Source organism: Ascochyta rabiei, chromosome 7, assembly GCF_004011695.2.
Source record: "Ascochyta rabiei chromosome 7, complete sequence".
Taxonomy (NCBI): Eukaryota; Fungi; Ascomycota; class Dothideomycetes; order Pleosporales; family Didymellaceae; genus Ascochyta; species Ascochyta rabiei.
The window spans coordinates 1,011,058-1,031,885 of record NC_082411.1 but is presented as its reverse complement, the minus strand read 5'-3'; the positions used below and the strand labels follow the sequence as shown (position 1 = coordinate 1,031,885).

Below are 20,828 nucleotides of genomic sequence, written 5' to 3'. Positions count from 1 at the left end.
ACAGCCACAAAAAACCAAGCCGATCCAAGCAAAAGACGAGAGAGGGTACGAATCGACTTACAAGACAGCCAGGTAACCCACAACATCCCTCTGCTCGACCTTCTCATCAGCTTCCTCATCAGCTTCCTCCGCGATCCTATCCTCTTCTTTGACCTTGACCTTGACCTCGTCCTGAGACTGAGACTGAGACTGAGAATGAGATTCAGACGGAGACTGAGATGGCGATTCTTTGTTGTTCTTCAGAGTCTTCATGCCCTCCGCTGCTGCGCTGTCCGAGCATCCACATCCACATCCACATCCACATCCAGATACCGAAGCAGAAGCAGAAGCAGAAGCAGAGGCAGAAGCAGAAGCAGAGGCAGAAGCAAGACCAGGAGCTTCGCATGGCGCACTGCCTTTCCGAGTACGGCGTAAGCCCGAGAGCATGTATTTGACGTGTGCCCGTGGGCTTGTGGGGATGGGTTGGGTTGGGGCTGGAGGTGTAGCTGGGGGTGTAGCTGGAGTGGGAGTTGGGGAGATCATTTCGTGTTCGAGTGCGTTGGGTTGGTTGACTTTGTGGGAGAGAGGCTCCTCTTCTTGCTGTTGTGGTCTGTCCTGGAAGGGAGAAGAGAGAGAGTGGGGAGTCTTTCATGGAGATACTGCAAGATCGATCCATGGTTCAGGACTTTATATCTTCTGGTACTGGCTTCTTGTAGTTATTGCGAGACGAGCATGATTCAATTTTCAATTTTTTATTTGGTTCACCTTCGCTCCAAAGTACGGTTGACATCACGAAGAGCCAATCACTCCAAAAGATCATATTATATTTTTAAACACGCAAAGCTATAGAGTTGGGGTATTCGATCAAGCCTATCGCTTTTTTGTGTGAAAATCTATCTGGCCGGCAATGCAAGGCTTAGGATGGATACCATATTAGCAACGAGCCTCTAGCTACCTGCTCCATGCTCTTTGGCAAAGTGTCCTGTTCTGAACTTCTTCCACTCCGGCAACGTGTTCCACTGGCCATAGACCTCCCGGCATAGATCGTCCGTAGGTAGGCCGGATTGCATCATCGCCTCACGACCACGATCGATGCGGTCCTGCTCAGTCTGCGAGAAGGCTTGCCAAGCTAGCCGCTGGGCGTGTTCGGTCTCCGTGATGTGCCTGTTCGTCTGCAATCCTGCGTGCATCCTACATGCCTCTATCAATTCCTCTCGGCGACAGCTCAATGGTTTGGCCTGATCCGGAGGAGTAAATGGGCTAGAAAGGCTGGCTGCCTCTTTGCTTCTCACGGGCTGGGTGGTAACCATCATTGGGAACTGCTCCAATAGACGAGATACACGGGGCGATGTGTCAATCCTCGGCTTGTGAAAGTTCGTCTCAGTGGCTCCAGATGTGTTAGGATAGTGTCGCATAAGTTTGAGTGGGTATGCCTGCTTGACCTCAGTCATCCTAGGAAACGGTCGTTGGAGCTTGGGTTTCCAACGCTCCGCATCGGCTCTGTGTCGGTTGGCTTTTCTCTGCTGTTCTCGTCCTGTCTCCTCTTGCGGTATGATGAGCTTCAGCGCCATGGTAGCTGTCCCCTCCGCGCTTATTGGTGGTGTTGGCGGTGCATTTTCGTAGAGATGGAGATCTGACGACTTGATCCCTCTTGGTGATGTCGTTCGTTGACGCTTTTTAGATCTGGTGTCGCACATGTTGGGCTCTACTTCATCGACTGGCAAGAGGTGTTTGCGTGACAAGATGGGTGTGAGGTGAGTCATGATGTTGGCGCGACGTTTGAAGTCTGTCTGCTGGCGGCTGTTGTACTGACAAGATCGTGCCGGCCACAACGGTGATTGTGATGGTGAGAATCGTCTTCTAAGAAAGATTGTCGACTACAAGGAGGTTGTTAGGTGGCTTCCCCAGGTCCCGTCGGCAACAGAAGAGTAGGTAGGCTTACTGAGACAAGGGTTGAGACTATGGCCAAGTGAGTGAGTGCACCCGAGGCGTCCGGTAGCCAGTGGTTTTTGAATGAGTGAGAAGTAGTGAGGGTGATGTTCCGTAGGAAACGATTTGAGCGTGGACGGGCGTCCCAGCGTGTTGGTGGCTCTTGCCTATAGCGGATGGAGAGCAAGACGCTCACGAGGTGGGCGGTCATTGACGGGAAGGCACGTTCCTGAAAGCAAATGCATCGAAAACAAAGGCTTTGTCAACTCCCTTGTCGTTCGAAGCAATGCGTAGAGGAACAATGCGGGTTTCGTTGAGCAGAGCTTGGATCCTCGGTTTTTGCCTACGACTATGTTCCACCACTCTCACGCAGTCACCTGCTAATACTAGCAAACACGGCGGTAGACGACAGCACGCGGGCTTGTTCACTGCGGATGGTATCGACCATGTGTCACTAGAGTCCGCTTGTACGTACCACGCCGATATGAGTCGTGATCATCATTCTTCCATGCAACACCAGTCGTCCTATAGTTAGCAACCAAGACCGAAGGCTTGAGAGACAGGACATGTGTAGGAACTTCTCTCACCCAGGACGCGAAAAGAAGTTACCTTTGATGCAATCGCGTGAGTATCCAAAACCCCAATATCAGTACTCCAAGACCAAAAGATTATGCCCCCATAGCAAAGAAGAAGTAACGCCAACGCCGCGCTGAAGTAATGCAATGCAAGCCAGGAATAACCCAATACCGAACACCCGTTTGCAGTGATAGGATCACTATTTACGCCTCATCAACGCAGGATCTCGTCCTCAGCCATGCTCCAATCCCAGTGATCTTCCTCGTGAGCCTCTTCTTGTATTTTCCAGGAAGCCTGTGTATGCGCGGCCATCCCGGGTGCACTGTTCGTAGCCATGGTATGCGACGCCCTACTCAACCCGGCTACGCTGGCACCGGAAACGAAACTCCAAAGTGAGGCCCAAGCCCAAGAAAGAAGAGAGGAGATAGGTGATACAACCGGTGTCGACCAACTCCTAAACAATGCGCGATATACAAGCGTAGGAATTACAACGCCACGTTTGGGTGCGTCCATGTCGACGGCGAAAGGATGTGGCGAGTAACTGGCGTATTCGGGGTGGCAGAAGATCTCACTGTGAAGGTAGTCAGATTGTGCTTGTTTAGAGACAGGTGAGAGAGACGGGAGGGGAGGCACACTGACTGACTCTAGTCTAGAGATAACAGGATGAAGATTGGAAGAAAAAGCACGTACCAAGCGACAGCTTCGCTCGCCCACCAGATCAAAGACACTGTTAGCAAGACGCCCAGAAGAGTGATGCCACCCCACATTTTCAAGGGTGCGCTCCTGGCCTCTCGCTGCGTCTTGAGACGCCCGTCCCAGAAGAAGCTGCGGAACCATGTCCACAGAGAGAATTCGTGGCTGTGATCGCGAACGATGACGGGTATCTTCTCGCCGGTCCCTTCGACTTCGATGTGTTCCATCCTTGTCTCCACTCTCCTCATGCCTCTACTGACGTCGCGTATGTTTGTACTTGTAGCGCGTAAATGCTTGTTCAGGCGGTGGAGGTGCACAACCTCGGCCTGGCGCTCGCGCTCTGCTTCGTTGCGGGGTGCAGTAGTGGGAAGCACAAGGCCCTGAAGCGTGTCCTCTTCTACCTCGTTGTCGCTGAGAGGGGTGATAAGGTCTTCGAGCGAGTGGATTGTGTCATCGCCGTAATCATGGCTAGCTCTGGCTTCCTGTACAAGGGCATGGAGGGCTGAGCTAGGAAGCTGTGGACGGGGCAATGAAGGCTGGACAGCCTCGTGTGCTTCTGCCGCTGGCTGCTGTTCTCTTGTGGGCGCTGTTGGTCTTGTGGGCGAACGGGACTTGCGCGGACTGCCCCTTTCAGGTGACTGCGATCGCGGATGTGGGAGCTCGAGTGGTTTATGTGCTGTCCGAGGGCCGGGTGTGTCTATCCATCCGCCCATGACGACAGGGGTCTTGGGGTTGAGGATTGTGTGCTCTGTCGGCATTGGGGTCTCGTCGACCTGTTCTCTTGTCGGTGCTGATGAAGGCACATCTGGCGTGGTTCCATCGTGTGGAGTGTCCTGCCTATGTTCTCGCCGAGGTTGTTCCTGCGAGGCAAGGGTAGATGCTGCAGCAGTTTCCTGTGCAGGCGTCTCGTTCGCCGCTTCCTCCTTCTGTTCTAGCGCAGTATGCGAGGCGTCGGTGACGGCGGTCTGAGAGGTTTGCGGCTGCGTGGGCGGGGCGGGCGGGGCGGGCGCTGCTGGGGTGGGCGCCTTCGGGCTGGGTGTGTTTGACGCGCGTGCAAGACGGCGCAGAAGATGCTGCGAGTCTGTTCGTCGACTGCTGACGGGCCTGGCGGACTGTCTCTGTGCCTTGGCAACCACATGGCGCTCGACGGCGCCCACTGTTTCTACGCTCTTCCTGTAGACTGCAATCGGCGAGTTCTCCTCTCCCAGCTCAGGCTGAGGTCTGCTCAGGGGTTGCCACGAGCTTGTCCTGTTGTGCAGCCTCCTAACAGGGGAGCGCTGTTGTTGCGATTGGGCATCGGTGTCTCCTGTGCCGTGCGTGTGAGTCGGTAGGCGATGCTTCTCTTCCGGAGACGTTTCCTGTACCCCATCCAGGCGAGCCATGTGCTCGCGCTCAAGTATGTCGTCGAGCTTGGTGTTGCGCGGAATGTAGGGCGTCGAGGCAATGATGGAGCACTCGTCCATGTCGAAGGTGAGGTCCAACTGTCCCGAGTGGTCGTTTGGCGGCGTGCTCTGGTGGAAGCTCTTGTGAGACAGAGGGCTGTCTTCCACGGAGCGGCGTGGCGCATTGGCTCCACTGCGGTCGTGCTGCTCAATCATGGTCTCGTCAGGTGGCGCCGGCGTCTGCTGTGGCTGCTCGTCGCGCGTAATGCTCCGCATCCACTTCCCACTTGACCGGCCCTTCCTGCCCCAGCTGGCAGGCGCGTGTATCGCCGGGTCTGAGTGCGTCGAGCCAGTGCTGCTGGGCGGGCTCTTGATCGCAGCGCGCGCATTGGCGTACGACACATTGTGGTTGTTGTTGTGGTTGTTGTTGTTGTGGTTGTTGTTGTTGATGATGTTGCGGTCGTTGATGTTGTTGTTGTTGATGATGTTGCGGTCGTTGATGTTGTTGTTGTTGATGATGTTGCGGTCGTTGATGTTGTTGTTGTTGTGGTTGTTGTTGTTGATGATGTTGCGGTCGTTGATGTTGTTGTTGTGGTTGTTGTTGTTGATGTTGCGGTCGATGTTGATGTGGTCGTGGCTGCTGTTCTGCGCATCGTTGCGCTCGAGGTTGTCTATCGTCAGGCCGACGCGCGCATGCGTACGCGCCTTGCGGAAGGGCTGCGCGCGGCCGTGGAGAGCTTCGTGCAGTCGTCGCTCATCACGCGCGTTCTGGATCATGAGCCGTTCAAAGTCGTCGTCGCCCTCCAGCGACGTCAGGCCCGAGACTACCGACCCAGAGTCTTGCACGTGGTCCTGCGCTGGATCCTCCATACCGACATGCCCGTCTGCGCCCTGGCTGCTCGTGGTGGTGGTGCGGGCGTAGCGCGTGCTCGACACGTTTGCCGACAACGCGGGGGTAGGTTGGAGGGGCCGGCGCGAACTCATGAGTGTGCACTGGGAGGCTTGCAATGATGCATACCAGTGGGAATTGGGTTCGGATGACGACTCGCGCGTATATCGGCGGATAAGGCTACTATGCTAAGTTTGTTTGCACGAGCCAGCGCCTTGTCTTGTTGTCTTGGGCTAGACGCGTCGTGACTTTCACCGCCGTGTAACGTGTAACGTGCAGACGTGCAGACGTGCAGACGTGCAAGCAGCCTAATCGCCTACAGGGGTGTGCCACGAGCCAACGGCCTGCTATCAGTCCAACAATAGGCGCTGAAACGCTCCTCCTCACTTGGACAACGGCGGCTGCACCTTCACCAGCTTCAGCAACTTCACTTTGTCATGGAATTGTTTGGATTGCATGGGCTCGTCTCGTCGTCCTCACAGTCACGGCTCTTGGTCATCAATGGCCTTCATCCGCCGCTCCACCATATCCGGGTCAGCATTGCCATGCTCGTCCCTCCACGCCTGCAACACGACCTCGCGCATAATCCTACGTGGCGCTCGTTTCCCCGTGAACAACTCGAACTGAGCAAAGGCCTGCTCCGGCAGCCAGTCTAGCCCATCCATGAACGTCCACAGCCTCGAAGGCTCTTCCCGTATCTGGTTCATCAGCGGAGTGTCAAGCGTTTTGTAGGCAAGCTCCATCACTACACCTCCTGTCGGACTCTTCAGCCACTGTTCTGGCAGCGTAAAGTGCGGTGCAGGATTGTTGTCTATGGGGTCGACGGGGATACAGGAAATAATAACAGTAGGCTGCCGGAATCCCTCGGGCCAAGCGTCTTCTCGAGACTTCAATGTGTGGAAACTAGGTCGTGAGCCCTGGGTGGTGGCCGAGGGCACCAAGTTGGCTCCCGCTGAAGACGAGACGAGTCGAGTGAAGTGAACGACCAGGTCCTCCGCCTTCTCCAACGTTCGGTTGAAAACAACAATGTTCTTCACGCCCAACTGTAACAGCGCGTACACCGAGCTCCTGGCCATGCCACCTGCACCAACGACTAGACCGCACGTTGTAGGCCGTACTGCGTTGGCAGGTGACAATCCTCTTCGTATACAGGACCGTATGCCGATCCATTCCGTGTTGTCTCCGTGAAGCGCCTGCACAGATCCTGACTGACAGCGCTCTTGGAAGAGCTCCAGATCGCCGGGGACACTGCCGTCGCCATTGAGGTGGCGAACAGGTATCAGCGTATTGACGGCTCCAATCGCCCGAGCGTGTTGGCTGAGAGAGTCTGCGAGCGAAATCACCTCAATCTTGAATGGTTGTATGACGATGCATCCACCAAAGTTGGGATCGTGCACGAAATCTTGCAGGCTCTTCAGCGTCGAAGTCTGAACGCACAGGAAGCGATGAGGCATACCACAAGCCGCATACCCAGCATTATGCATGGCTGGTGACAAGCTGTATTGAGTTCTTGCACCAATGAGATGGATCTTCATGGGATCAAAGGTAAAAGTCGAGTAGAGAGCTTGTGTCACTTCTCGTGCAGTAAGCCACGAAGTCTCAGGGTTGCGTTCGCATCTTGCTCCAAAATCAGGCTTCTCTCGTACCGACTCTGGTATCACGGATGTGAGATGCTTGTTGAAGCATGTTGAACGACGCCCCGCGCGTCCTGTGCTGTGGCATATCAGCGGAACGGTACTGTTCCTTGCGTGGATTTTGGACCTCAGGTAGTGCACGGAAGCATCATCGTCCACGGACTTGGCTGGACGTGTGAATCGCACAACATCACAGCCAAGTCGCACCGCAGTCTCGTAGTAGCTTACCCAAGAACAATGATCCCAATTCTTGTCGGCGTGGACGTGCCCGATAATCTTCGATTTGCCTCGAGATGCAACCAGCTCAGCTACTGTTTCTGCGCCAATCGACAGATCGATGGATACAAACTCAGGCGCCATACGCAAACCATGGCGTACATGTTCGAGATAGGACCCTCGACTGTAGTCTTTCGACGCCGACGGCAATACGTGGTAGAGTATGGGTACGACCGTGCTGCGGCGTATCTTCGAGACACAGTTGCTAATGTCGTCTGCTCGTTCCGTCCGTAGCCGTTGGTTGTGAGGATCAAGCTCTGTGGGCTCGACAACTATTTCGAAAGCATCAGAACCATACTCAAGACTCTGTATGTCCACATCTTCAGCCAACAGGTCCGACAACGGCACCTGCACAGCGCATGTGTATTTTCTCAGTTCTGTTGCCACATCTGACAGTGGATATCCCGGTTCCAACGGAGGATTCGCGTTGCCCACAGGTCCATCTGCTGTGTCGCGTGACAAGATAAGGGAGAGGAATTTCAGAAAGGTACGCTGAGCCCGCTTGAGCGTGAGAAAAGCCGGTGCCGCCGGTGGGTCGGACGGCGTATTCGATCGAGTGGGCGCATGCTCTGAGATGTTACAGAACTCATAGTTGGAGCAACGACGAAGGATAGGCGCACTAAAGGCCAACATGTCCCTCAGCCTGCGGAGCTCGACGCCCCCCAGGTATTCGTGTATGCTGTGAAGATCTCGTACGATGTGAATGACAGGATGCGTGCCTGCAAAGTCCTGCATAAGCAGCTGTCCGTTCCGTTCCAAGGAACCCCCGTTGCAAACGATGATCGCTCCCTTGTCGTGCGCTCGAAGGGCGGTCCGCAGGAGCTCTTCTTGTCGTAGATTGTGGTTGCTTGCGCCAAACTGCTTGCGATACTTGGCAGTAGAGAAGCCTGTTGCTTCCTGGAAAAGGTCATCGATGTCGACTACACGTCGCCGACAGGCCATGGATGCTATGACAGCCAGTGTCGACTTGCCCGTACCTCGCAGGCCAATGAGCACGATAGAAGCATCCGGCTCAAATACTCGGCGAATCTCATTGAACGGCGATGTTGGTATTGGTGTGTGTCGGGGGGTAGAGCGAGCGCTCGAGGGCATGGAAGTGACTACCATCTGGTCAGCGCATGCATTGTGCAGCACCCAACGTCACTCACACGACTCCTCTCCATTTGTTTTCTGCCGCTGGCGCGAGTAGAGGCCACCAGACATGCTCGCTTCATGGAAAGTTGACAGCGCACTGGGCGAGGAACGACTGTCTTCGCTCATGGCGGCGAAGGGCCTCTTCGTTCCCACTGCGGCAGACGCCATGACGAGGGTCTGAGAGGTTCAACGGCCCCCAGAAGATGTGGTCTGACAGTTTCGAGGTCCCCAAAAGGTCCAAAGGCTTGTGGCTGCTTGCCAACGATTTGCCGGAATTCCGGTATTACTTGCACGTGCGATGCGCTGGGCGGCTAAAGGGTGTGTGGTGCATGCAACATCTGGTCTTCGAATAGTGGCTGCACTGCGGATGAACAGACAGACCTTTCGCCTGGCAAGTGGGAGAAGAGCTCTAAATCTGCAGGTGTGACATGTACTGGTACAGGCAATGCCATGGCACGGGATGCGGCGTGGCAGCGAAGGACCAGCGAGACTTGGTGGAAGAGCATAGCCGTCGCTCGGGTGAGACTTTTTCCCCGCTCTCTCCCCATGCGCGCCCGAGGCAGCACAGCTCTCCGCTCCACCCCAAACCACAGCAACCCATTCCTCCGTCTCCAGATGCTAGAGCGCATCAGACGTGAAGCAAGGACTGCAGAAAGCTAAGCGAATTGCATTGAGAGGAACACTGTACGTTGTGCGTCCCACAGGACTCCATTTGGGTCGAGCTGATTCAGACGACGCAGGAGAGCACAGATGCAACAGCGAAATCTCTTATCCTCCACCTGGACGATGCTCTGTTGACCCAGTCTCCCGGAAGAACATCGTGCTTCAAAGCATCTGTATCGCAGTATAGGCCTTGGGCACGTTTATGATTGCATGCACCCGAACTCTCTGTCCCGTGACGTAGCTTGGGCCAGCTCCTCTTGGATTTGCCCACCGCAACTGTCAAGTTTGTGCTGTCCTTTCGTGTCGACTCGGACCATCTGTACGGCTTCTGGAGCGATTGAACGGCGCTCATGCCTGCACAAAGCCAGCAAAAGCGCAGATCAGCCACTCAGGCCCCGGACAAGCCAGCCAAACGCACCAGAGTCTCACGAGCATGCGACCAGTGTCGAGTTGCTCGTGAAAAGTGTGACGGCGGTCAGCCAACATGCTCCACTTGCTTGACGTCGAAGCGAGGTTGCACGTATACGACCAACCCTAAGAAACGAGGTATTCAGCCTGGTTACATCCGTGTTCTTGAGCTGGCGCTTGCCTCGTTGTTCCAACAAAATCCTGAGACCGAGAAGTACCTCAACGATAGGTTAGCGAAAGAAGGACTGTCCTCGCTCTTGCTTAGTCGCGATTCCAAAGATTCAAATAAGTTGCACAGGCAATGGCGTAAGACGCGGTTCAACAGGGACGTCGACACTCTTTTGTCGGGAGGAGAGCCGTCACGGCACGAGTCCGATCCGCCATCACCACAGGGTGACGAGGACAATTCGGACGTCGATGAGTCCGTGCCGGCTCCCACCATTGTCAATGAGAACTTCAATCAAGTGCTACCCTACGACCTGGTCTCCCCGAGACCATCAGTTCACCAGACATCAGCATTGCCAGTGCAGCCGGCGAGAGATTCTCTGTTGATATCGCTCCCCCCAGACAGTTGGAAGCTGTTCGAGACGTATTTCACCTACACCCAGTGTTGGCTCCCGATGTGCGAAAGAAGCGACATATTGAAGCTCTCGTATTCATATCCTGCGTCAGGCATGCACCTCTCTTTCGATACACCGGACATTGGCTCTCACGCAGAGCTTTGGAGTATATTGGCTGTAGCATCGACTCACGAAGCAAGCAGTACAAGTCCCACCAGTCTACCTAGCCAAGGTACAATGACATCGAAGCAACTATACGACACGGCTAGATCCCTGATTCCCCACGAACTCGGCGCTTTCGATCTTGGGCACGTTAAAGCGCTCCTCAACCTCGCAATATTCAGCATTGCTCAGTCGCTGGCCGAAGCTGCTTGGTGCTTGGTGGGCTACGCTTCACGAGTACTTGAAAGCGTAGATCAGGCCTCCTTGATACCCAGTACACGGCGAATGCACGTGTTTGGAGGCTGCCTCGTTTTGGATAGTATGCTCGCTTTACAATTGGGAAGACGTCCGTACTTCAGGAAAGCCGACATCGAGCAGCTGGGACGGATCGACGAGGACGGTCTCGAAGAATGGCAGCCGTGGTCCGGTGGTCTTAGCCACACCTCCCTGCAACAATCAAGAACACCACTTCTAGCTTTCAGCAGCTTTCGGCACCTTCTCGACATACTCGACATACTGGTCACCAATGAGATCCCTTCCTACCCAGGCCTTCCGCTGCCGGACACGGACATGATTCAACGATTGAACAACTGGAAGACATCATTGCCACCTAAACTCGATTACCTACAATCGGAAGCTGCCCAAACGCCTCTTACTCCACCTGCCGTGTTATTGCAGCTCACATATCATTGTACTGCACTTTCCTTAATGCCAACACAGCTTTGGCTGCAGCGCATTTTAGGATTGCTTGAGCCTTCACCTGACCGGCTGGGTCTGACAAGCTTACCACCAGTTGTACACTGTCTTATGGGAATTGTAAAACGACACAGTACTCATTTTCTATCCGATCAGGCACTGCGAACGCGAATGCAGAAGCTCCAGGCCGACATTGATCGGACCTGGCGGAAGACCATACCTGATGTCCGGTCCCCTCCGTTGCACTCAGGACAAATAGTCGCCATCATGCAGATGCCAACACCTGACTCGATCCATCATTCTCTTTCCAACAGTCACGCAACGGGCCAGGTCGCAGGTACCAAAGAAATGCGGAGTTCGCAGGCTCAAGGCGATGGGAGCATTCCAGACGTGCTGAGTGCAAACGCAAATCAGCAACTCGAGTCGTTCCTCAACGCGTCTCGCCCATCACAGACTGATCCTCGCTATCCGGATATCCCAGGAGACGTTGAAAGCTTTTTCGACGACCTGGCCTCTCTCGACACTACAAACAAACTGGAGAACCAGCCACAGTTTATGCAAAATCTGGGTTTTGCTCCCGATGCAAGCATGGCCGATCTGTTCAGCGATTTCATCCCATTACAAACCTCAACATTCCTTGGGCAGGAATCTGCCAATCTTGGCCACCTAGATCACTATAGCTTTTACAATGCTAGCTGAGCTGGACTAAGGACCGGGTACGACCGGCGAGAACTTGGAGTCGTGGTTTTCGCGAGCAGACCGACGTTCTTTACGCTCGGTAGCTTGCAAACTCTTGATTTGAAGGATGTGGGCCATGAACTGCTCGACGACAGCTGGCTTCGTTGGTGTAGTAAGCAATATAGAATAGCGAACATTGGCACCAGGACAAGATCAACTTTCCATCATCACACTAGCGTGATGAGTAAACGCCAACCACTCAGGCCATACGCTACTTCGACACGCTGCCACAACCCGGACTGCCGTCATTGACTCGCATAGTCTTGTCTTTACCGAGAGCAACACGCAAACAAAGGCAGTCGGGTTGATCTTGGCACGCTTAACTCGAGTGTGTAATCTCGGTTGGGATATCAGACGGTTCGCGATGTGCAGAGCAAGTGGTGCAAGGATTACGGCGATTCGAGTACATCGGTTTGCGTCGAAACAAAGCAGCTCAGCAAACAAAGCCCGTTTCGTAGTATACACGCCACTTCAGGCAAGGCTGTGTTCATGTGTGTAACTGGCGGCCACCAGCATTCGGCGGAAATTTGCCGGCTGATCTTGCTTGAACGCATTCTCTCCACGAACTCCAGTTTTCTCGCTATGATCTGGACTCACGGTGTTGGTCGCAAGGCTGCCAGGTCGTCCAAGCCTACTTGCAAGCCTCCATGAGCCAGACTCAAAGTCGCCACACGTTATACCTGTCTGATGCCTGAGACAACATGATTGACTAGACACGCGCATCGCATGCTTGTCAGTGCTCCAGCACGCTTCCCTGAGCTGATTGCCGTTTGCGGCGCTAGTGGGTCTCGTTCAGGCATGGACTGGGTTCCCCAGAGCAAAGGGCCCTGCTACCGAGCATGAAGACGCGCACGCAGGCTTTGGGCTTGCGATCTGCTGCACGAACCTTCGATTCAGCCACCAAATGCTCAGAATCTGTGAGTTGTATTCGCGCCCAAGCCTCCAGACCAGGCTGCTTTGGGTGATGGTGTGCGTAGGCCAAGTCCTTCCCCACACGCACCTCGGATCGATCGGCGCCGTGTGGACTTGATGCCGCCACTCGGCTTCAGCGTTCCTTGCGCCATTGTCAACTCCTTTGACGGCATTGATGTTGATGCATAGAGCGTTTGGACATGACAACGATGCGTCGAAGCAAAGAGCATGCTGACGATGCGGATGGCCATAGGAAAGATTGCCAGTACCCATGACGATGCGTCGTTCCAGGTCTTTCGCTACAGCCTCAATGACACTGCCGCGCCCTCTAACGCATGCGGAGTACTAAGCCGCTTGAGACCGCCACGATGCTCACAGACGTATGCTGCGGTCGTATCATCATTCCACTTGTTGGCCTTCTTGCTGACTTGGCTGTGCGAATCAACAATCTCATTGGATAGCCTTGGATGGCTCCACGTCCGCTGAAGACTTTCGTGCGCGACGTCCAGGCCTCATTGGATGATGCCTGAGCTTCTGGGGCTGTGCGAAGGGAAGCGGGCCGGTAGCACTGCTTGTTTGACTCTTGGAAGTATGACAACCTGGATTAGGTTGACAAGGCGTGCGAGATGGGAGCACGACGGTACATAAACTTTGTTTCCCCTCACCACTCTCCACGTTGAGATTCACTTTGCCGGAATCGATACACCCCTCGACCAACCAACAGATTTGCTTCAGTCGTGGTACCTTCAACAACATGCTTTCCAAGTGGTCTGTACTCGGCTTCGCGGCCACCGTCCTGGCCCAGACAAACGGCACAGCTCCAACTCTGGCTGAAGCATTGAACTCGTCCACTCAGCTCGCCAGCTTGAGCGGTGTTCTTGCTCTCCCTGGCCTTGCTCAGCTTGTCCAGTCCCTCAGCAGCGCACAGAATGTCACCCTTCTTGCGCCCTCGAACGAAGCCTTCGCCAACGTCGGCAATGCTACACTCGGAGCCCTGACCTCCAACGAGGGACTGCTCACGGCACTGCTGCAATACCACGTTCTGAACGGCACAATCCTTTCCTCTGCAATTACCAACCAGAGCCAATTCGTCCCGACACTCTTGAACAACCCGCTGTTCACCAATGTGACTGGTGGTCAGGTCGTCGAGGCTGTTGCGTCTGGAGGCAATGTCACCTTCTTCAGTGGTTCTCTCTCGAACTCATCTGTCACTCAGGCTGTGAGTATCATCGTGCCTTTGGAACGGCGAACTTTCTCTAACTAATTATAGGATGTCAACTTTACCGGTGGTGTGATCCACGTCATTGACCGGTTCCTCGTCCTGCCTGAAGTTCCCTCGGACACGCTTACCACTGCCAACCTTACTTCCCTCCGTGGTGCCCTGAATGCCACCAACCTTCTTGACGCTGTTGACTTCACACCCGATGTCACCATCTTCGCCCCTTCCAACCAGGCTTTCCAGGACATCGGCTCTGCTCTTGGCAACCTTTCCACTGAGGACATCACCAACATTCTGACTTACCACGTTGTTAACGGTACCGTCGGATACTCGTCCGGTATTGAGAACGGTACTACTCTGACAACTCTCAACGGTCAGAACCTCACAATCACCATTGGCGAGGAGGGTCGCATCTTCGTCAACAGCGCTCGCGTTACCATCGCCGATGTCCTTGTCGCTAACGGTGTTGTTCACGTTATTGACGAGGTTCTTAATCCCTCAAACGCTACCATCGCCGATCCCTCTGACGAGGAGGGTGAGGGTGCTTTCCCTGGCGCTACCCCCGTCGCTGAGGCACCCTTCACTTCTGGACAGCCTACACCCACCACGTCCATCAACGAAGCAGCTACCAGCGCTGCTGCCCCAGGCGCCTCATCTTCAAGTACCGCTGGTGCTCCTGCTGCCATGAAGACTGGCTCCTTTGGTATGGGCGCCCTTTTGGGTGCCGCCGCTGTCTACGCATTCAACTAAGCTGAGTCGTTATGCGGCTTGAAAGCAAGGACGATTTATGTGTCGCGATGTTGTCGTGTTAGCTGCATCTTGAAGTCAACGATCGTTGTGTGTTCCATAGGATACCTTCGTACCGATTAATGTAATGAAAACACTCTTCAATGCTGATGATCATAAACTGTGACCCTATTCTGACCACTCGTGGAAAACAGACAATCGCACGAGTAACGAAGCCTTGCAATACCAGTAAAATCCTGTTCAGCCTAGTGCGGCCATGTTTTGCCAAAACCATCTTGCGTGGCTAATGATGCTCGAGCTCTCACATCTCCAAACAACATGTTCGCACGGTTATACTTTCCTACTCGTCGGCTTTAGATTCGGGGCGCTCCAGAACTTTCAGTGGGCTACTGCACGTGATTACGAGCCGTTCGTGGGGCCAACGACTCGATGGTCTCCGAACGGTGGAAACGAAACTCTCCGGTTCAAGGCCATCCTGTGCAGCCGATGCGCTAGATAATGCTCTTCGGTGCTCGGTAAGTGGAGAATCAGCTGCGATCCTAGCAGAGCGAGCGACAGTCACAGATACAAAGGCCCATGCTGTCCTCTCTGTCGTGCAATACCGGATCCGACACAGCAGGAGGAAAAATGCTGTGCTCAGGTACGACCAACAGCAGCAAACACTATCAATGTCTTGCACGGGTACCTGCCCCAGTGGGTTCGCTCTATCAGACGCGGTGCCCAGCTTGTGGGACGGCCTACAGCGGAGGTGCCCTGTGGCTTCTATTGCATTTGTCGCTGCTTGAACAACCCACAACAAAGGCCTTGGGAGCATTCCTATGTACAACACAACCCCAGAGCTGCAATTGTCCTCCCCTGTGTTGCAGGGGTTGGAACGTGCATGGCAGACGTCGAGATCGTCAACATTTGCCTGCGTCACGGTAGCAACAGCACAAGACGGTCTGAGCTCTCGATTGGCGAGAGGGAGGGAGATCAGCAATTCTGGATCGCCGACCGGCAGCTTACTATAGTAAACGGTCCGTTCATTGTTTCTGGGGCTGCTAGTTCCCGGGGCTTCGTCGCGGGCACGGCACTTGAGCTCGACAGTGTTGCACACGGCCAAATGCTGGCTTTCTGGCCATACAATGGAGACACCGCAGTGTCGAATAGCCTGGTTTTGCTTTTGTTTCTGCCGGCATCCGACAGGTGCCCGTTGGGAACGTTCACGCGTCTTTTCTGTAGCGCGACAGGGGTAGCGACATCACGGGGCGTCCTTGATAATCTCCGCCCAACATGCACAACGCCCAAATTTCGTGGCTTGTGAGGACTAATGATCATGAGTAGCGCCATGCTATGGCAGCGATTTGAAAGGACCAAAGGCTGGCTTCCTGCACAATTGCTTCGCACATCCTTCTGGCATCAACCCATGCAGCATCCTCTATCTTACCGGCCCGCTTGAAAGCAAGCGTGTTTGGACGTCGTCACAAACATATTGTAGCAGGGGTTCGGTGGAGACCCGTTCGATCAAATTTACATTACGATCCGGGGTCCTTGGATGATCGATGCTCTTCGTCCGGATGGAAATCTTGCTCACACGCCGAATTGTATTGCATGTCTCAACAACTCATTAGCATTAACCACCTCATTTTGTACATTCCCATATCCTTGTAATGAGCCTCGACCCATTTCCCGGTCCACAATATCTGCCTCGATTATGAACCTCGACCGGGATTTCAAGAAGATGCTTGGAATACTGACCCCAAGAACGGAAAACTCTGGACGCACGTGTAGTGACTCGTAAGTGTCTCTAGCTACTCAACCGTGTCATACTTTTACAACATTCCCGTAAAGTGTCAACCTGTGTTTGCGCTTCTATTTGGCATCACCCTAGCTTTTTGTCATGGACCACGAACGACGTTGGCAATTTCGCTACAGGTACCAGATGCTAATTTTGAACTAGGAGCTATATGCCACGACCACAGTCCGCCGATATCGCCGATGTTCAGAAAAAGACAGGATCCTATTCGATGAGCAGTGGTACGGTACACGCCTCGGAGTCGATGGATCCATCCGCACGAACGTCTGCTTCTGCGTCTGCTTCTGCGTCTGCGTCTGCTTCTGCTTCTGCTTCTGCTTCTGCTTCTGCTTCTGCTTCTGCTTCTGCTTCTGCTTCAGCCTCATGCCTTCCAAGCACGTCGCATGCGTCAGCTAGTTCTCTGTCAGTCTCCAAACAGGTACCAAAACATGCAAATTCGATGACGTCCAGTAAGGCAGTGGCGCCAACCTTGGCTGTCGAGAGCAGACGGCAAGACCATGATATACCACGCTTAACAAAGACCCCGTGGGAAGTCGAACGATACAAAAGAAACTCTGCACGGAGACGTTCTAGGCCAGGTCAATTCCCTGCATACATCTTCAAGAAGCTACCTAAAGAGGTGTACGATTGCATTGTAGCCCAATTGGAGCGAATTCATCTCCAACATGATCAGGCATGTCCGACATCTTATCTGAAAGATCTCCACAGTCTTTCACTTACAAGCCGATCGTGGGATAGGGCGGCTACCCCTCAGATGTATCGAAAAGTGTATGTCGTTGGGCGTGACAGTTGTTCACAATCACCGAAGCTCAAGGTCAAAGAGCCCGTTAGGTTGAAGATGCTTAGGAAGACAATACGAGAACGTCATTTCTTAGCTCGACAAGTCTGTGAGTTGCACTTGCCGGACTTCCAGACATTGTATCAACAAGCAAGCATCGAACGCGAAGGAATCGTCAACCTCGTTGCGTCTCTGGTCATGGCGTGTCCTTCCTTAGAGAGACTCGTGGGGTTCTACGTCCCACTCTCACAGTCTTTCGATCGCCTTTCGTATGCCCTGGCGACAAGAATGCGACTGAAAGAGCGTGTGTGGTTGCTCTCCGAATCAGAACATGACTATTGGGATGGGGAAGATGAGGAGGAAGTCAAAAACCATTACTCGGCAGCACACGATCCGACAGAGCGCTTTCTAGCCCTCAATTCCGGACACCCTTTGCTGACCACCTTGGTGCTGCATCAGGCTTCCGACGAATTTGCCATGACTTTGAACTTTCGTGCGATCATTGGAACGCTTCGACAGCTTCCCATGCTACAGCACCTTTCAATCTCTGGTTTGCCAGCTATGTCCTTCACAAACCTCGCCCTGAACGCCCTTCCACCAAGACTTCAGTCGTTGCGTCTCGAGAATCTCCCTGGAATCAACGATAAGGGCCTGCAACGTCTCGCAAGCTCACATCTCTCGGCCTCCATGGAAAAATTGACGCTCATCAACCTTGAACTATCTAGTATAGTGACGATCACAACGATTCTATCCCAGCATCTCAGCAAGCTCAAGCACTTCGCACTAGTTCAGTACAGAACCCCCGATCTGGGTTCGCATACATCAATACCAGATCTCTATTGCCCTTCTCTGGAATTCATACATTTCGAATTCCGATCACAGTCTGGACCAGCTATCGACCCCTTCTCACCCAAACTTCGAGAATCCATGGAATTTCCGTTCGTCAACTCGGAGCCGATCTCGTGTCTTGCAACATCACTACTGGCAACCAACATAAAAAAAGGCACTTTTCCAACTCTACGCAGGGTACGCATACCTCATGATCCTCAGGGAAAGATCCAGGCTCTCTGCCAGCCCCGCGCAACCGCACTTCTCCCATCAGACACCTCCCTCTATGTAAAACCTCTGCAAAAGACCGGATCCTACAGATTCTCAATCATGGTCAAAGCGCACGAATCAGATCCTCAATCCCCCAACATTCGAGAAAGCTCGTCCATCGTACCGCTCAGTTCTCGCACTGACTCTGCGTTTGGTTCCCCAGTATTTGATAGCGGCCCATCTTCCTCCGCTCTCACACCTTCAAAGACTCGTCTCGCAGCTCAAGCTCGCATTCTTGCAGCTCGCAAAAGACCCTCCACAGCCGTGCGCGTATATGATCCGGAGGGGGAGGTCCGCATCGATACTGCGATTGGTGGATTCCTTGGAGATATCAAGAGCAACATAATATACGACCTCAAACCTGACAAAAGCCGATGGCCTGGTAACCGTGACCAGAGCGGTCCACCTCAGTCCGAGTGGATTGTTGGCATTGAAGATCTGGTGGATGAGCGCACGCCTCCGAGCGGAAGGTCGCGTGAACGATCTTGGGGCAACTGCGGACACTTGGTTGGTGGCAGGGTGGGATGTAATACTGTGAGAGTGGAAGAACTGTTCTGAAAAGGTTGAAGGATTGATTTGATGCAAGAACAGCATGATGGGCGTAGCTCATTGGAGAGTGGAGCGAGCCTATTGCGACTGATCAATACAGGTTTCATTCCTAATGAGATCCACAGACAACGCTGTAGAGTGATTGTTCAATAACCGCCCATGCACCAACGCGTGCTCACGCTACTGATGGCTATCAGAGAAGCTGTCCCCATGTTCAATCCCACTATTTGCCGCTTCGGCTCCACAATGCCTCGTGCCGGCCCAGGGCTCGTAGAAGTCAACGACAACGCTCGATGTCCCTCTGAGTATGAAAGCGTTAGGAATCGTAACCCTATGCCTCTGCTTCCACCTTCTCTCATTCGACCACGCTCGTCTTTCAAGTAGGTCCAACCGCAGGAGACTCCGATTTGTAATCCAAAATCACAGTTACAATCTCCCAGGATCCATCATGGCATGGTTCACCTGCAAATCAGAATGTCTCTGTACCCCCCGATTCGACAGCCTCGTCGCAGATACCTGCCCGGGCACACGTCCTGTCTAGATCCCTTGCGTCATTCACCGGGCCTAGGATAACTTTTCCAGACGCTCCGATTTGCTTGCGGTTCGACGTCTGCACAGCAGCGCTCCTCGGGGTGCATACACAGCCAACGGAGCTGCTCCGTTGAACCGAGACAGCGCGCAGCAGGTTAGCCGCGCTGACGGAAACTTACTCGCGGCGAACCCTCTATAACATTGGCTGGTGCTGCTGCTGCTGCTGCTGCTGCTGCTGCTGCACAGACTGGAGAATCAACCATGGTGTCTTGGTGGTGCGGTCGAATGAGCAGGCGCACGCGAATACGAACACGAAGACCGACAAACCGCAATGCAGCTGCAAGATGCGTGGGGGCGAACAACGCAAGACAGAAAAAGTGCTCAGCACAGCATAGCGCAGCCAGACGGGAGAGAGTCGCAATTGACGACGGCAGAAAAAATGCTCACCAGACCTGGACGCACGATTGGGGAATGAGGGGGGGTTCGAGCGCAAGTCGGTTTCGCAACGACTACATCGCTACAGTCTCAGTCGGAATACACTCAGGAGAGCTCCCGAAGAGTCTGTATCCACATCAGAATACGTGTGCTCGAGTGTATTCCTCAGAAATTTTGACGACACATGGGCACGGAAGAGAGAGGTGAAAGTGGATGTGATAAAAAGAAGCATGGAGCACGGACAGGGCCATCGCACTGGCTGAGCACCACCCGAGCCATTTTTGAGGCCAAAACGCCTTACAGGATCTGCATCGGTGCATGGTTGCCGAGTTAGGTGAGGCCGCCCGCCGTAAGGCTCAGGTTGGTGGGCTGATGTGTAGGATCAAGAGAACGCGTCCAGCCCTTTGGTGCCCGTTCAGCCTATCTTGCAGCGATGAACATCGAACCATGCTGCTCGAACAGGGCGGCTGCTGATCCATACCTCGGCTACTGTACCCCCATCCGCATGTTACGAGGACGTCACAGGGGCGTTGGAGAGAGAACGGAGGTTTCCCAACGCTTACCGAGGGCTTGACTACAGAACCCGTTCCATGGTAGGATAGGGGTTGTGTTCGGGATGCCACATGCATGATCGGTAAAGCGGAGGCGGGAGGCGGGAGGCACACTGCTTTCTTTGGCTCGTGTGTTCCCGAGTGCTCAAGGGCCGGTCCGCGGAGCCAGAGTCCCTTTTTTTTGTTGAGGGCGGCGTCCTGCATCGGCTTGCTGAACAGCACGCACACGCAAAAGGGAATGTCGAACTGGTCAAGATCTGTCGTCGACGACTCAGGGAAAGCTACGCGAGTAATATATATACACCGGGCTCCACTTTGTCACCAACCATTCGCGGCACTTTCCATACCAGAACGAATCCTTCGATCCTTCGATCCTTCGATCCTTCGATCCTTCGATCCTTCAAAGGACCATCCACTCACTGATCCACGATCGGACCCACGAATACCCCAAAGGCCGGGAGCACCCCAGTCGTGGCTGGATCCATCGACAGCCC

The 20,828-nt window shown here is 54.0% G+C and overlaps 7 protein-coding genes across 7 annotated transcripts, besides 8 other annotated features; 3 read left to right on the top strand and 4 right to left on the bottom strand.

The window, feature by feature from the left end:
- Positions 1-57: 57 nt before the first annotated feature.
- EKO05_0004920 (uncharacterized protein) lies at positions 58-522 on the bottom strand (the record flags this gene model as incomplete). Its single annotated transcript, XM_038945689.1, has 1 exon — positions 58-522. The coding sequence occupies one exon, from the start codon at positions 520-522 to the stop codon at positions 58-60; it is 465 nt and encodes a 154-aa protein (XP_038799463.1).
- Positions 172-219: a tandem repeat.
- Positions 278-307: a tandem repeat.
- Positions 314-367: a tandem repeat.
- Positions 452-514: a tandem repeat.
- Positions 523-926: 404 nt separating the features above from the next.
- On the bottom strand, positions 927-2,119 carry EKO05_0004919 (uncharacterized protein; the record flags this gene model as incomplete). The annotated part of the gene is made up of 2 exons (XM_038945688.2): positions 927-1,856; positions 1,922-2,119. 2 exons carry the CDS (start codon positions 2,117-2,119, stop codon positions 927-929), a joined length of 1,128 nt encoding a protein of 375 aa, XP_038799462.2.
- A 578-nt stretch (positions 2,120-2,697) lies between these two features.
- On the bottom strand, positions 2,698-5,543 carry EKO05_0004918 (uncharacterized protein; the record flags this gene model as incomplete). Its single annotated transcript, XM_038939306.1, has 2 exons — positions 2,698-3,055; positions 3,175-5,543. The coding sequence occupies 2 exons, from the start codon at positions 5,541-5,543 to the stop codon at positions 2,698-2,700; spliced, it is 2,727 nt and encodes a 908-aa protein (XP_038799461.1).
- Positions 4,160-4,201: a tandem repeat.
- Positions 5,544-5,930: 387 nt separating the features above from the next.
- EKO05_0004917 (uncharacterized protein) lies at positions 5,931-8,660 on the bottom strand (the record flags this gene model as incomplete). Its single annotated transcript, XM_038939573.2, has 2 exons — positions 5,931-8,458; positions 8,507-8,660. The coding sequence occupies 2 exons, from the start codon at positions 8,658-8,660 to the stop codon at positions 5,931-5,933; spliced, it is 2,682 nt and encodes an 893-aa protein (XP_038799460.2).
- Positions 8,661-9,505: 845 nt separating this feature from the next.
- On the top strand, positions 9,506-11,680 carry EKO05_0004916 (uncharacterized protein; the record flags this gene model as incomplete). Its single annotated transcript, XM_038945687.1, has 1 exon — positions 9,506-11,680. The coding sequence occupies one exon, from the start codon at positions 9,506-9,508 to the stop codon at positions 11,678-11,680; it is 2,175 nt and encodes a 724-aa protein (XP_038799459.1).
- A 1,705-nt stretch (positions 11,681-13,385) lies between these two features.
- EKO05_0004915 (uncharacterized protein) lies at positions 13,386-14,600 on the top strand (the record flags this gene model as incomplete). The annotated part of the gene is made up of 2 exons (XM_038939520.1): positions 13,386-13,850; positions 13,902-14,600. 2 exons carry the CDS (start codon positions 13,386-13,388, stop codon positions 14,598-14,600), a joined length of 1,164 nt encoding a protein of 387 aa, XP_038799458.1.
- A 1,531-nt stretch (positions 14,601-16,131) lies between these two features.
- Positions 16,132-18,826, top strand: EKO05_0004914 (uncharacterized protein; the record flags this gene model as incomplete). Its single annotated transcript, XM_038945686.2, has 2 exons — positions 16,132-16,373; positions 16,537-18,826. The coding sequence occupies 2 exons, from the start codon at positions 16,132-16,134 to the stop codon at positions 18,824-18,826; spliced, it is 2,532 nt and encodes an 843-aa protein (XP_038799456.2).
- Positions 16,658-16,749: a tandem repeat.
- A 726-nt stretch (positions 18,827-19,552) lies between the features above and the next one.
- Positions 19,553-19,590: a tandem repeat.
- Positions 19,591-20,689: 1,099 nt separating this feature from the next.
- Positions 20,690-20,736: a tandem repeat.
- Between the last annotated feature and the right edge of the window lie 92 nt (positions 20,737-20,828).